The sequence below is a fragment of the Rhinopithecus bieti genome, unplaced genomic scaffold (genome assembly GCF_001698545.2).
Source record: "Rhinopithecus bieti isolate Rb0 unplaced genomic scaffold, ASM169854v2 scaffold_7985, whole genome shotgun sequence".
In the NCBI taxonomy this organism is placed as follows: Eukaryota; Metazoa; Chordata; class Mammalia; order Primates; family Cercopithecidae; genus Rhinopithecus; species Rhinopithecus bieti.
This window is the reverse complement of record NW_016805762.1, coordinates 1,709,558-1,725,035: the sequence shown is the minus strand read 5'-3', so window position 1 is coordinate 1,725,035 and position 15,478 is coordinate 1,709,558. Positions and strand designations below refer to the sequence as shown.

At 42.1% G+C, this 15,478-nt stretch overlaps 1 protein-coding gene across 1 annotated transcript in view; it reads left to right on the top strand.

The window, feature by feature from the left end:
- The window catches only part of WDHD1 (WD repeat and HMG-box DNA binding protein 1), an 84,482-nt gene extending 69,487 nt beyond the window's left edge, over positions 1-14,995 (top strand). The window contains exons 21-27 of the mRNA XM_017873641.1: positions 3,028-3,245; positions 3,344-3,459; positions 3,683-3,736; positions 8,438-8,481; positions 8,867-9,037; positions 10,555-10,685; positions 14,824-14,995. Coding sequence (XP_017729130.1) covers positions 3,028-3,245; positions 3,344-3,459; positions 3,683-3,736; positions 8,438-8,481; positions 8,867-9,037; positions 10,555-10,685; positions 14,824-14,995 — 906 coding nt within the window. The remainder of the gene's footprint in view (positions 1-3,027; positions 3,246-3,343; positions 3,460-3,682; positions 3,737-8,437; positions 8,482-8,866; positions 9,038-10,554; positions 10,686-14,823) is intronic.
- Positions 14,996-15,478: the final 483 nt, after the last annotated feature.

Here is a 15,478-nt window from a genome sequence, read left to right as displayed (position 1 = left end):
CCTCAGCCTCCCGAATAGCTGGGACTACAGGCGAAAGCCACCTCGCCCGGCTAGTTTTTTTTGTATTTTTTAGTAGAGATGGGGTTTCACAGTGTTAGCCAGGATGGTCTTGATCTCCTGACCTTGTGATCCGCCCGTCTCGGCCTCCCAAAGTGCTGGGATTACAGGCTTGAGCCACCGCGCCCGGCCTAAATTTTTTTTTTTTTAGACGGAGTTTCACTCTTGTTTCTCAAGCTAGAGTTCAGTGGTGCAGTCTTGGCTCACTGCAACCTCCATCTCCCGGGTTCAAGTGATTCTCCTGCCTCAACCTCCTGAGTAGCTGGGACTACAGACGTGTGCCACCACACGTGGCTAATTTTTATATTTTTAGTAGAAACAGTGTTTCACCATGTTGGTCAGGCTGGTCTTGAACTCCTGACCTCAGGTAATTCACCTGCCTCGGCCTCTGAAAGTGCTGGGATCACAGGCGTGAGCCACTGTGCCCAGCCTAGAATGTATACAACATTACCTTGTAGCTAAGATCATGTGCAGGAATAAACATCTCTGGGGCTACTGCCCTTTTGCTTTTGCCCATCAGTCTGTGTTTTAACAGGCCCTCAAAGTAACTGAGAACTACTGCTCTAGTTTCTGTTACTGTTTTACAAAGTTTGAGTGTATACTTTTTTTTAATATCCAGGGCTGGGCAATCTTAAGAACTTTGATCAGGCTTTTAGATATGCCTGCCTTTTGTCATCCTCTTTGAATTAGGCAGCTGTGTGTGATGAAAATTTATTTGTGACCAGTGGCCAGGTTTGAGGTCTAGAATATTTAAGTACATTTATCTCTGGAGCAGGGTGTCTTAAAGTTCCTGTGCTTGTGTCCCCACTCGTGGTTGGTTTATGGAGAGGAGTATAGTATTATTTCTTCTCTATTTGTTTTACACCAGACTTTACGCCCCTGAGGACAGAGACCTGCTCACTGCTGTATGCCAGGCACTGATGTGGTGGCTTAACACATAGTAGACCTTAATATTTGTTGACAGAGTGAATGGTCCAGACTTTTAACTTTAAAGTTGAAGAAAAAAGGTTCTTAGAGAAAAGTGGTATATGAGACCACAGAGCAAATTCCCACTCTTGTCTCCAAAAGGTAGTACTCACTACTGTCACCTTTATGCAACATGGCCTTAAGTTTGGTATTAAGAAAACTCATTTTGGTATTAAGAAAACTTTATTGTAGAATAAGTTTTATTCCTTTGATAAAGTGTTACTTGTGGTCCAGGAACTAGCAGCCTTTTTACTTTGTACAACACATGTAAGGAAACATGTTTCATGTATTTGCTATTTAGCCTTAGAGAAGCTTTTCCTTGTGGCAGTATTTCTCATATCAAAAATACCAGGAGACTCATATCAAAGATACCAGGGCAGGAGGATATCTTGAGCCCAGGAGTTTGAGGGGATTGGTGAGTTCTTCTTTAGCATTCCTGGCCCCCGGGCAAATGCCTTTAGTTCAGCATAGTCACTGTGGAAACTAAACTATTCCTTTTTCTTTTCTTTTTTTTTTGAGATGGAGTCTCGCTCTGTCGCCCAGGCTGGAGTGCAGTGGCACGATCTCAGTTCACTGTAAGCTCTGCCTCCCGGGTTCACGCCATTCTCCTGCCTCAGCCTCCTGAGTAGCTGGGACCACAGGCGCCCACCACCACGCCCGGCTAATCTTTTGTATTTTTACTGGAGATGGGTTTCACCATGTTAGCCAGGATGGTCTCGATCTCCTGACCTTGTGATTCACCCGCCTCAGCCTCCCAGAGTGCTGGGATTATAGGCTTGAGCCACCATGCCCAGCCTCCTTTTATTTCTAAATGCCCCCTGAGGCAGTGTACCATCCTGATTAAGAAGTACTGATTATAGATAAATGATACTAAAAATCTTGAAAAGGACATCCAGATGAATATCTAAAGCTTCTGTGCTGATGGATCAGACATGAAATATATAAGTAAGAAAACAGTTCTAATATGCTATGAATTAGGAGACCCTTAGTAATCTTCAAAGTACCAGTTTTTCTCAGTTTGTTGGTTTTATTTTTTGTATTTTTTAGAGACAGAGTCTCACTGTCACCCAGGCTAGAGTACAATGGCAAGATTGTTGACTCACTGCAGCCTCAACCTCCTGGGCTCAAGTGAACCTCCTGTCTCAGGCTCCTGAGTAGCTGAGACTACAGGTGCATGCCACCACGCCTAGCTAATTTATTTTTTGTAGTTACAGGGTCTCACCATGTTGCCCAGGCTAGTCTCAAACTCCTGGCCTCTAGCGATCCCTCTGCTTTGGCCTTCCAAAGTGCTGGGATTACAGGTGTGAGCCACCACGCCTGGCCCCCTTGGCTTTTTTTGGGTTTTTTTTGTTTGTTTGTTTGTTTGTTTGTTTGTTTGAGACAGAGTCTCGCTTTGTCACCCAGGCTGGAGTGTAGTGGTGCAATCTCGGCTCACTGCAACCTCCACCTCCTGGGTTCAAGCGATTCTCCTGCCTCAGCCTCCTGAATAGCTGGGATTACAGGTGCATGCCACCACGCCTGGCTAATTTTTGTGTTTTTAGTAGAGACGGGGTTTCGTCATGTTGGCCAGGCTGATCTCGAACTCCTGACCTCGTGATCCACCTACCTGGGACTCCCAAAGCACTGGTATTACAGGCGTGAGCCACCATGCCCAGCCTCCCCCTTGAATTTTTTAAATGAATTTCTTAATTTTCTTGCAATTAGTAGCTTAAAGTGGTATGTAATATTTCATCAAATCTAAGCCACTATTTATTGCATAATGCACCATTTATTCATTTAAGCCATGGAGACACAAAAATGCTGCCAAACTGACCCACCATTAATTGTAATTAATTGTAATTCCAATTTCAGAGATGTTAAAACTTGTAAAAATGTGCATCTTAGAATCAGGGAGTTACAGTAGCTAGAAAACTATTTTCTCAGTTTTACTAGTAGTGTCAGTATCTTTAAAAGGTTTTACTTGATGTGATTTGATCTTTTCTCCCCCCCCCCCTTTTGGATTAGCTTTCTTGTAAACTGGAGCGGGAATTCCGTTGTGTGGAACTTGCTGATCTAATGACTCAAAATGCTGTGAATTTAGCCATTAAATATGCTTCTCGCTCTCGGAAATTAACACTAGCTCAAAAACTTAGTGAACTGGCTGTAGAGAAGGCAGCTGAATTGACAGCAACCCAGGTGGAAGAGGGAGAAGAAGAAGATTTCAGAAAAAAGCTGAATGCTGGGTATGAAATAATTTAGTTGTTTGAATTTTCCTTTACCGTCTTGACTGTTAAGTTGGTCTTTACATAGCTCTTTATTGAATAATCTGATTTTCTCTTAGTTACAGCAATACTGCTACAGAGTGGAGCCAACCAAGGTTCAGAAATCAAGTTGAAGAAGATGCCGAGGACAGTGGAGAAGCTGATGATGAAGAAAAACCAGAAATACATAAGCCTGGTGAGATACATTTTCAAGCCCATAAATGATGAGAACTATCATGGATGTGGCTTTTCTCCATTTTACTTAACTGAGGGAAATTGAAGATACCCAAATACTTTTTCTTCAGATCTCTTTGCTCGTCTGTTGCTTGTATATTGAGGAATGACTTTATTTTCCCTATTCACATTATATCGTATTGTTCCTTTTATCGGCGGCGCCGCGTACCGCATTTAATCTGTAGGACAGAACTTATTTTCCAAAAGTACAAATTCCTCCGATATTTCAGCTAAGTCAGGTGAGAAATATTTATATATCAAGGAAATTTTGAAAGTTGTCTGTAAAGTGGCACATCTGCGCAAATACACCTTACCCCTTAAGGACATTTTTGTGTGTGTGTGTTTATGTTTTTGTTTTTTTAATCTCAGATGTTGTTTGTGAAGCTATGGTCATTTAACAAATGTTTATAAACTGCCTATTGTGTGTCAGGCATTTTACTTAATGGTGGATACAGAAGTCAAACAGACATGCATGGTTGATCTCTGTTTTAATGCTATTTTAGCCCAGCTGGGAAGACAGATCTGGGTATCACTGAGGAAACATGCAGGATACTGGAGAAATAGTTAAAAGGAATTGAAGGCCAGGTGCAGTGGCTCACGCCTGTAATCCTAGCACTTTGGGAGGCCAAGGCGGGCGGATAACGAGGTCAGGAGTTCTAGACTAGCCTGGCCAGCATGGTGAAACCCCATCTCTACTAAAAATACAAAAATTAGCTGGGTATAGTGGTGAATGCCTGTAATCCCAGCTACTCGGGAGGCTGAAGCAGGAGAATCGCTTGAACTCGGGAGGCAGAGGCTGCAGTGAGCCGAGATATGGAGTAAGACTCTATCTCAAAAAAAAAAAAAAGAAAGAAAGAAAGAAAAGAAAAGGAAAAAAAAGGAGTTGAAAATAGTTGCGTTCAGGGAGTGGGCCTGGGGGATAGAGAAGGTTGGAGTAGGGCCCTGCTGGCCTTTTGTCGGTGGGGAGCATAAACCTTGTAGTACCATTTGACTTTTTAAACTGTAGACATATGTTACTTTCATTTAAAAAATTAACTTAAAAAACATGTAGAATATGAAAAGAGCTGTCATCTAGACAGTGGTGGAGAATGGGTAGGGACTCCAAGGCAGACACATAGCTGTCATCTAGTCAGTGGTGGAGAATGGTAGGGACTCCAAGGCAGACCTCATGGAGTATTTACAGCAGAGACCTGAAGGATGAATAATAGTCAGCGAGGCAAAGGTGTATGGGAACAGGAGCCAAAGAGGAGCATTGGACTTAAGGAAGAATATGTGTGAAGTGAAGACTGCAAAAGGATGGTGTGAAAAGCTCAGAGAGCAAAGAGAAAGTGGTGCTGAAGGGTTTTGGAGTGATGGGCAGGAGCCACGTCATGCAGATCTGTATAGGCCATATTGAGGATTTTAGTCTTTTTTTTTTTTTTTAATAGAGATGGGGTGTCACTCTGTTGTCCAGGCTGGTCTCAAACTCAAGCAATTTGCTCACCTACACATCCCAAAGTGTTGGACCTACAGGTGTGAGCCACCACACCCGGTCAGGATTTTGCTCTTTATTCTAAGGTCACTGAGAGACTGTTGGTTTTAAGCAGAGATATAGCATGGCACACTGTGCTGAAGAAGAATAGATATACACAGGCATGATGGCTCACGTCTGTAAACTCAGCATTTTGGGAGGCCAAGGTGGAATGATCACTTGAGGCCAGACGTTTGAGACCAGCCCAGGGAACAGCGAAACCCTATCTCTACAAAAAGTAAAAAATAAAAATATTAGCCAGGCATGGTATTTGCACACCAGTAGTCCCAGGTATTTGGGAGGCTGGTGCAGGAGGATATCTTGAGCCCAGGAGTTCGAGGGTGCAGTAGGCTATGGTTGCACCACTGCACTCCAGCCTGGGTGACAGAGCAAGACCCTGTATCAAAAAATAAGTAAATAGGCCAGGTATGGGGGCTCACGCCTGTAATCTCAGCACTTTGGGAGGCCAAGGCAGGTGGAGCACTTGAGGTCAAGAGTTCAAGACCAGCCTGACCAAAATGGTGAAACCATATCTCTATTAAAAATACAAAAAATACATATATATATATATCATGCCTGTAATCCCAGCTACTCGGGAGGCTGAGGCAGGAGAATTGCTTGAACCCACAAGGTGGGGGTTGCAGTAAGCGGAGATAATGCCACTGCACTCCACCCTGGGTGACAGAGTGAGACTTCATCTAAAAAAATAAGAAGAAGCATAAGTAAATAAAAATTAAAAAATAGACTACAGAGGCAGTCCAAATGAGACTGAATGAGGGCCTGAGCTAAGGTGATGATGGTGATGTTAGAAAGAATGGGCAGAATTGGAGAGCTATTTCTGAAGATGATAAAGAGCGTGTAGGAGTTCAGGGCATAAAGAATGACTCAGTTTCTTGTAATAGAAGAAAAACTTAAACACATTTAAATCTTACAGGATTAATTTGAGTGTTCTGTGATTCATGAATCAGGGAGGCACCAAACCGCAAGGGGCTAGCACTCTGCCAGGAGAGACAAAAGGGGAAACTTCTATAAAGTATTTTCAGAAACAAGATAAATAAAACAATTTTTATTGGCTAGGTGGAAAGTTTTTGTTGTTGTTATTTTGTGGGGATGGGGGGATACAGAGTATCTTGCTTTGTCACTCAGACTGGAGTAGAGTTGGAATGCACTGATGCAGTCCTAACTCACTACAGCCTTGAATTTGTATGCTCAAGTGATCCTCCTGCCTCACCCTACTGAGTAGCTATGACTACAGTTGTGCATCACCATGCTTGGTTAATTTTTTGTGTGTACTTTTTGTAGAGAGAGGGGCTCGCTTTGTTGCTGAGGTTGGTCTGGAACTCCTGGGCTTAAGCAACTCTCCTGCCTTAGCCTCCCAAAGTTCTGGGATTATAGGCACAAGTGGCCATGCTCAGCTGGAAAGTTAGTTAGTTCCTCCCTCCCTCCCTCCCTCTCTCCTTTCCTCCCTTCCTTCTTTCCTTCTTCCCTCCCTCCCTCTCTTTCTTCTTTCCTCCCTCCCTCCCTCTCTCCTTTCCTCCCTCCCTCTCTCCCTCCCTCTCTCCCTCCCTCTCTCTCTCCCTCTCTCTCTCTCCCGCCCTCTTTCCGCTCCTCCCTCCCTCCCTCTGTCCCTTCTTCCCTCCTTCCCTCCTCTTTTTTTTCCCCCCAGGGTCTGACTCTGTCACCCAGGTTAGAGTGCAGTAGCATGATTATGACTCACTGCAGCCTCAACCTCCCAGACCCAAGTGATCTTTCCACCGCAGCCTCCCAAGTAGCTGGAACTGTAGGCATGTGTCACCATGTCTGGCTAGTTTTGTTTTGGTTTGGGGTTTTTGTTTTGTTATGTTTTTTTGTTTTTGTAGAGATAGGATCTCTCCCTATGTTACCCAGGCTGGTTTTAAACTGGGCTCAAGCAGTCCTCCCTCCTCAGCCTCCCAAAGTGCTGGGATTACAGGCATGAGCCACCATGCCAGGAAAGCTCTTGATTAGAGATTAGTTTGTTAACACTGGCTTGAGTATTTGAGTGAATGATGGTGCCATTTCCTAAGTCAGGAAACACTAAAAGCAGATTTAGAGAGGAAGATGATGAATTACTGTAAGGTAAGTAGAATGTCATGAAGACAGATATTTGAATCAGGAGCTCAGGAAAGTATTCTGGTCAAGAGATACAAAGTGAAAATCATTGGCATAAGTATAGCAATTTAAACCATGGGCATGGGGAAGCAAGCATTGGGGGAGAATGTAAAGCAAGAAGAAAAATGAGCTTAGGACTAGGGAATCTCCAACATTTGAGCATCAGATAGAGGAAGAGGAGGAACCAACTATTGGAAGACAATGAGTCCACAGGTCCAGAGAGGAAGGAACTAAGTCAGGGAATGCAGTATCTCAGAAGTCAAGAGAGGACAAAGTATCAAGAAGAAAGGAACAGTCAGCTATGTGGGATGCCATCAATAGAACAAATAAGGTGACTGAAAGGTATCCACCAGATTTGACCATGTAGAGATCATTAAGGACCTTAGCAAGAGGAGATTCTGTAGGGTAGTAGGGCTGGAAGTGCTATATTGTATGGAGGAATGTATGGGTGGTGAGGAAATGATAATAGTGTCAACAGCTCTTGGAAAGATTTGGCTGGATGACCGGGCACGGTGGCTCATGCTTGTAATCCCAGCACTGTGGGAGGCCAAGGCAGACAGATCACCTGAGGTCAGGAGTTCAAGACCAGCCTGGCCAACATGGTGAAACCCTGTCTTTACTAAAAATACAAAAATTAGCCAGGTGTGGTAGCAGGCGCCTATAATCCCAGCTACTCGGGAGGCTGAGACAGTAGAATCGCCTGAACCTGAGAGATGGACGTTGCAGTAAGCCAAGATTGCACCATTGCTCTCCGGCTTGGGCAACAAGAGTGAGACTCTGTCTCAAAAAAAAAAAAAAAAAAAAAAATTGGCTGGATGGAGGAGACGAGAGAAAATGAGGACTGGAAGGAATGTAGGGTAGAGAAGGTTTGGTTTTTGTTTCTTTTTAAGTTGGGAAACTTTAGGGGCCAATAAATAGGGAAAAGTCAAAGATGTAGGCTGTCAAGAAATGTGATAGGTCAGGTTTTCTGACAAAGCAGGAGGGCATGGGATACAGAACACAAGTAAAGGGATTACTAACTTTAGCTCAGACTAGCCACCGCCTCTTCTGCAGTAACAGGAGAAAAAGATCTGTACATACTGAATATGTTTCATAGTGCCACATTGGGATAGTTCACATTTAATAGCTTTTATTTTGGCTTAGAAGTAGGAAAAAGGATGTCTGTTGTTAATATTTTTAAAAGTTGCAAAATACATTTGTTTTCATTTAATGGGGATTAAAATATTCTGTCTAGTATTATAGATGTCAGAAGTCATCTATTTTCTACCATTATTAAGCAAGGGTTTCTTTTTTGTGAAAGGTGCAGTTACCTTTAGCAGCCAAGGACGAGTAAATCCCTTTAAGGTAAAGTCTTCCAAGTGATGTTTTATATTATTTAAATACATATCTATACAGAGAAGTATTTCCAAATGATGAGATGACTCTCCCCAGACTTGGAGGCATGAAAGACTGATCTGTGTGGAAACAGAAGAAAGCAGCACTTGGGCTGAGAGTTGTCTTTTCTACTTACCTTCTAAGTACCTATGGTTTTGAAAGATACCTCTGTCTTTCTTGGGGATGTGGTATTTGGGAATATATGTATCATTCTTAATTTGGATTGTACCAAATGTATTTAGTTCTAAAGATGAGATGGCAATACAAACTTAACCGAAATTTCAAGAAAAAAATAAGTCTCTTGGGATATTTTTCTTCTTTAAACATAAAGTGCTAACACTAGTTTGCTCTTTAGGTATCAGCCAGTTCCAAAGAACCAGCCATGTCAATGAATTCAGCACATTCAACTAATATTTTAGACAATATGGGCAAATCATCCAAGAAATCCACTGCACTTAATCAAACTACAAATAATGAAAAGTCTCCCATTATAAAGCCTCTGATTCCAAAGCCAAAGCCTAAGCAGGTACTGTTTCAGCTACCCTCATCTGCAGTAAGCAGCATGGGATCTGTTTGTCTTCAGTTTTGTTCACTGTTTCAGATATAGGATAGGAGGTTATGATTGTTTACAATTGTCTTGTTAGGGAAGTGGGTTCAATTCTGTTTTTGCACCTGGGCATGGTGGCACACACCTGTAGTCCCAGCTACTCAGGAGGCTGGGGTGGGAGGATCACTTGAGCCCAGGAGTTTGAGTCCGGTCTGGGAAACTATAAGAGATACGCCATCTGAAAAAAACAAACCCCAAAACAGTTGTGTTTTTGCTTCAGAATCACTCCCTCTTCTGCCTCATGAGTTGTTACACACTTTGTAGCAGATTCTGACTTCCATGAGCACTGTCCTGCTCCCCCCGTCTTTTTTGAGACAGAGGCTCACTCTGTCACCCAGGCTGGCTGGAGTGCAGTGTCAGGATTTCAGCTCACTACAGCCTCTGTCTCCTGGGTTCAAGCAATTCTCATGCCCCAGCCTCCTGAGTAGCTGGGATTACAGGGGCCTGCCACCACGCCCAGCTAATATTGGTATTTGTAGTAGAGATGGGGTTTCAGCATGATGGCCAGACTGGTCTCGAACTCCTGGCCTCAAATGATCCACCTACCTCAGCCTCCCAAAGTGCTGGGATTGCAGGCATGAGCCACCACACCCAACCTGTCCTGCCCCCCTCCTTGTTTTTATAGAATCACTTTTTAAAAATGTATATACTCAGACCCCAGAAGCTCAGACATGTATCTGTATTTTTATTAAAATCACCCAGATCTGATGTATATTCTTATTTAATGTTATTCATAGTAAATATTAATTTACTATTATTTACTATTATTTAATAGTGATTGATACTGTACATGGCCCTAATTTTTCCTTGTTCTGAATCCTGATTTTTCCACTCTCATAAGTATTTGATCCTGGATTTGTCATCAGTAAAATAGATCTATTGTTTATCTTTTCTATTTCATAAAATTGTATTCACTTAGAAAACATGGAATTTAGGCCAGGCGTAGTGGCTCACACCTGTAATCCCAGCACTTTGGGAGGTCGAGGCGGGTGGATCACACGAGGTCAGGAGTTCAAGACCAGCCTGGCCAAGATGGTGAAACTCCGTCTGTACTACAAATACAAAAAATTAGCCGGGCGGGTGGCAGGCGCATGTAATTCCAGCTACTCGGGAGGCTGAGGGCAGGAGAACCGCTTGAACTCAGGGCGGAGGTTGCAGTGAGCCGAGATCACGCCACTGCACTCCAGCCTGGGCGACAGAGTGAGACTCCGTCTCAAAAAAAAAAAAAAGAAAAAAAGAAAACATGGAATCTGAAGTATACTTTTTTGGTTTTGCATGTGTTTGCCTATTTATTTACAACTAAGAACTCAAGATTTCACGTGTTAGTATAAGAATTCTCAATAATTATAGATGTTTCTTCACATTTTTCAGAACTTGCTTATAAACATATAAAATTATACTAGATGTTATTGCAGTGTTCACGTTTGTTTTTATAGGCATCTGCAGCATCCTATTTCCAGAAAAGAAATTCTCAAACTAATAAAACTGAGGAAGTGAAAGAAGAAAATCCTAAAAATGTATTGTCTGAAACCCCAGCTATATGTCCTCAAAACACTGAAAACCAAAGGTCAGTACATAGAGAAATTTAGCATGCAGTGACCAAGTATAAAAAGTATACAGTAGCAGCAATACAAAATTATGCAGTGCTGTTATTCCTTAATACAAACAATACATTGGCATTGCTAGTGGGCATTCTGGACACTTGTGGCTTTAAGGAAGCCACAGATATTAATGTCTATTTACAATATTTATTAAAATATGCTTTAGTAAATTGTATATTTTTAAATTGTAGATACATTTTATTAGGACATGTTTTATAATTAATTTTTTGTTTGTTTTTAAATAGTTTAATGGGAAGAAACAACAAAAGATACAGAAAGAAGTGTGTTAATAAGTAGTTTCATCCAACTAGTTTCTGTCTCCAAAAACAATCACTGCAACAAGTTTCTTGTGGAACTTTCCAAAATTTTTCTGTTTATGTGCAAATACCTATTTGTCTATTTTTTGTTTCACACGTTATTCTGTACCTTACTTTCTTCACTTAACAATAGCTTTTGCAGCTTATTTTCTATTACTACATAAAGAACTTCTTTATAGTGGCTGGGCACTCAGGAGGCTGAGGCAGGAGAATTGCTTGAACCCAGGAGACGGAGGCTGCAGTGAGCCAAGATTGCGCCACTGCACTCCAGTCTACGTGACAGAGTGAGACTCCTTCTCAGAAAAAACAAAAGAATAGTCACAATTTCATTTTTGCCATAATATATCTTATTTTCTCATGCTGAGCAGTCCAGGGAGAAAATAATAATAAAATAAAGTATATCTTATTTTCCTAATAACTTCATGTGAACCAGTTTAATTTGAGGGAGTGGCTGTGGTTTTCACATTTCCTGTTTTGTTCTGAATTTGATTTAGGTCTTAAACAATGAAAATTTTATTTAAGAAGATTGATAGGCCGGGCATAGTGGCTCATGCTTTTTTTTCAGCCTAACTTTTTTTTTTTTCTTTTATTTTTTCCGCTCTTGTTGCCCAGACTGCAGTGCAGTGTCACAATCTCGGCTCACCACAACCTCTGCCTCTGGGTTCAAGTGATTCTCTTGCCTCAGCCTCCTGAGTAGCTGGGATTACAGGCATGCGCCTCTACGCCCTTCTAATTTTGTATTTTTAGTAGAGACGGGGTTTCTCCATGTTGGTCAGGCTGGTCTTGAACTCCTGACCTCAGGGGATCCACCCGCCTTGGCCTTCCAAAGCACAGGAATTACAGGTGTGAGCCACCATGCCCCGCCTGCCTAATGCTTTTTTTGAGACAGTCTTGCTCTGTCACCAGGTCTGGAGCGCACTGGTGCAATCTCAGCTCTCTGCAACCTCCACCTCCTGGGTTCAAGCGATTATCATGCCTCAGCCTCCTGAGTAGCTGGGATTACAGGTGTGTGCCACCATGCCTGCTAATTTTGTTATTTTTTGGTAGAAATGGAGTTTTGCCACATTGACCAGGCTGGTCTCAAACTCTTGGCCTCAAGCGATCTGCCCACCTCAGCTTCCCAAAGTGCTGGGATTACAGGTGTGAGCCACCACACCTGGCCAAGCCTAACACTTTGGAAGGCCAACGTGGTCAGATAGCTTCAGCCCAGGAGATTTAAACCAGCCTGGGCAATGTAGGGAGACCCCGTCTCTACCAAAAGTTTTAAAATCAGCCAGGTATGGTGGCACATGCCTGTAGTCCCAGCTACCTGGAAGTCTGAGGTGGGAGGATTGCTTGAGCCCAGGAATTTGAGGTGGCAGTGAACTGATTATACCACTGCACTCCAGCCTGGGCGACAAAGCAAGACCCTGTCTCTTGAAACAACAATGAAGAAGACTGATAATTTAATTTTTCATACTATCAGTTGGTTATACATAAAACTTACTTTTTGAAATTTTAAGGAATTATGACTATTAAAACTAATATTTTTCACAGATATTGATACACTAAATCAGAAATGTCCAATTTTAGCCAGGTGGCTGTACACTCTTTTAGTCCCAGCTACTTAGAAGGTTGAGGCAGAAGGGTTGCTTAAGCCCAGAAGTTTGCGGCCAGCCTGGGCAACATAGTGAGACTCACATCTCTTTAAAAAACAAAAGAAGAAAGTAATATTCAAAAGTTTGGTTCTGTTTTTAAAAGTAGCTATTTAGAAGCAGAAGATTGCAGGCTGTTAGGTAGATTTGTGACATTGCTCCAAGTTTCATTAAAATGGGTCTTCATTAATTTTTGGAAATTCAAGAACCTTTGTTATACCTTGATTTTTACTTGTTTTGATTCTGTTATTTTTCTGGAAATCGGTTTACATTAAGATTACTTAAAATTTGCATATTTTCAGAAATTAGGGCAAGTGGTTATGGTCATACTAGTAATTTTTTAATAAAATTTTTTTAACCTTAAAAAGTTTAGGCCGGGCACGGTGGCTCAAGCCTGTAATCCCAGCACTTTGGGAGGCTGAGATGGGCGGATCACGAGGTCAGGAGATCGAGACCATCCTGGCTAACACGGTGAAACCCCATCTCTCCTAAAAATACAAAAAATTAGCCGGGAGTGGTGGCAGGAGCCTGTAGTCCCAGCTACTCAGGAGGCTGAGGCAGGAGAATGGCGTGAACCCGGGAGGCGGAGCTTGCAGTGAGCTGAGATTACGCCACTGCACTCCACCCTGGGCGAGAGAGCGGGACTCTGTCTCAAAAAAATAAATAAATAAAATTTTAAAAAGTTTAGGATTGTTATTTAGGATTCATTTAGGTTCATCCTAGTGAGGGGCGTATGACTGGTGGGTTAAACATAAGAGACTCTGGGCTGGGCACAGCGGCTCACACCTATAATCCTAGCACTTTGGGAGGCTGAGGCAGGTGGATCACGAGGTCAGGAGTTCGAGACCTGCCTGGCCAATATGGTGAAACCCTGTTTCTACTAAAATTACAAAAATTAGCTGGGTGTGGTGGTGCGTGCCTGTAGTCCCAGCTGTTTGGGAGGCTGAGGCAGGAGAATCACATGAACCCAGACATGGAGGTTGCAGTGAGCTGAAATGGAGCCACTGCACTCCAGCCTGGGGGAAAGAGCGAGACTCTGTCTATGTAAAAAAAACAAAACCATAGACTCTGGAGTCAAATTGCCTGGTTGTTGAATCCCAGGTCTGAGTTTTACTGTTTGTGTAACCTGGGATAAGTTATTTCACCTCTCTGAGCCTCCCTTTTCTCACTTATGGAATGGAGATAATAATTGTATCTATCTCATAGTGTTATTGTCATTTAAATGAGGTATTATACATAAAGCTTATAGAATAGTGCCTAGTAGATAGTGATCAGTAAATGTTAAATATTTGCATTAAACCTTCACTTGTGTAACTTAGACAATTTGTGTCATGAGTGGAATCTAATGAAATGTACAAATGTGCTGTGTCCATGCTTCACCTAATGCTGATGCAGGTCAGCTCTGAGAGCAAGGGTGAGGCGATGGGAAAGGGACTTGAGAAAAGTAGTGAGGAATTCAAATAGCTGGTTTGGGGAAATAGAAAAAGAGCGTACCAAGGACACGTGGAAGAATTTTACCAGGCCACAAGGGCTAAGTGAGGTTGGAGGCCTTGAGCCTGTCGACATTCATTAAAAAGTTGAAAGTACAGAGTTCATGGTGGCTACACTTGGAAAATACAAATGTGAGTGATCCTTTTGAATTTACCTTACAAAGGATTTTCCAGTTCATTGATCCTGCAGTCTCTAGGCAGTTTAAAGTAATATGAGGCCAGTCACGGTGGCTTATGCCTGTAATCCCAGCACTTTGGGAAGCCAAGGTGGGCAGATCGCTTGAGGTCAGGAGTTTGAGACCAGCCTGACCAACATGGTGAAACCCCATACAAAAAATTTGCCGGATGTGGTGGCGCATGCCTGTAATCCCAGCTACTTGGGAGGCTGAGGCAGGAGAATCACTTGAACCCAGGAGGCAGAGGTTGCAGTGAGCTGAGATCGCACCATTGCACTCCAGCCTGGGTGACAGAGTGAGACTCCGTCTCAAAAAAAAAAAAAAAAAAAAAAAAAAAACGTAATATGAATATTAACAAGTGTAACTGTGTCTTCCTTATTTTACATAATAGATGTCAAAGATTTATGGTTGATTACTAACTTAAAATCATAAGGCACTTTAAACTCTGTATTAAGTATAAAATATTTTCACATAATTGTGATTTTAGGCCAAAGACTGGGTTCCAGATGTGGCTAGAAGAAAATAGAAGTAATATTTTGTCTGACAATCCTGACTTTTCAGATGAAGCAGATATAATAAAAGAAGGAATGATTCGGTTTAGAGTATTGTCAACTGAAGAAAGAAAGGTAAGGATAATTGTGCCAAGATTGAGATCTTAGTGAATTCCCAGATTTAAAAAATTATTATAGAAATGCCTTTTAGCCGGGTGTGGTGTCTTACGCCTGTAATCCTAGCACATTGGGAGGCCAAGGTGGGAGAATCACTTGAGCTCAGGAGTTTGTGACCGGCCTGGGCAACATAATGAGACCTCATCTGTATTAATAATAAAAATAATCTCTAATAATAATAGTAACAACAAAAACAATGATAATAATCATGATAACTTTAAAAAAAAAAAAAGGAAAAACCTTTTTCTGTTTTTGGAAACTGAATACATCCACCAAACTTTTTTTGAAAGAGTTTGTCGTATATGTCGTAATATGGATAGGTAGTAATTATTATGTAATGGTGATGGGGTTTTTGTTTTGTTTTTGTTTGAGGCAGGCCTTGTTTTTTCATCCAGGCAGGAGTGTCATGGTGTGATCACGGCTCACTACCACCTTGACCTCCTGGGCTCAAGCAATTATCTTTTTTTTTTTTTT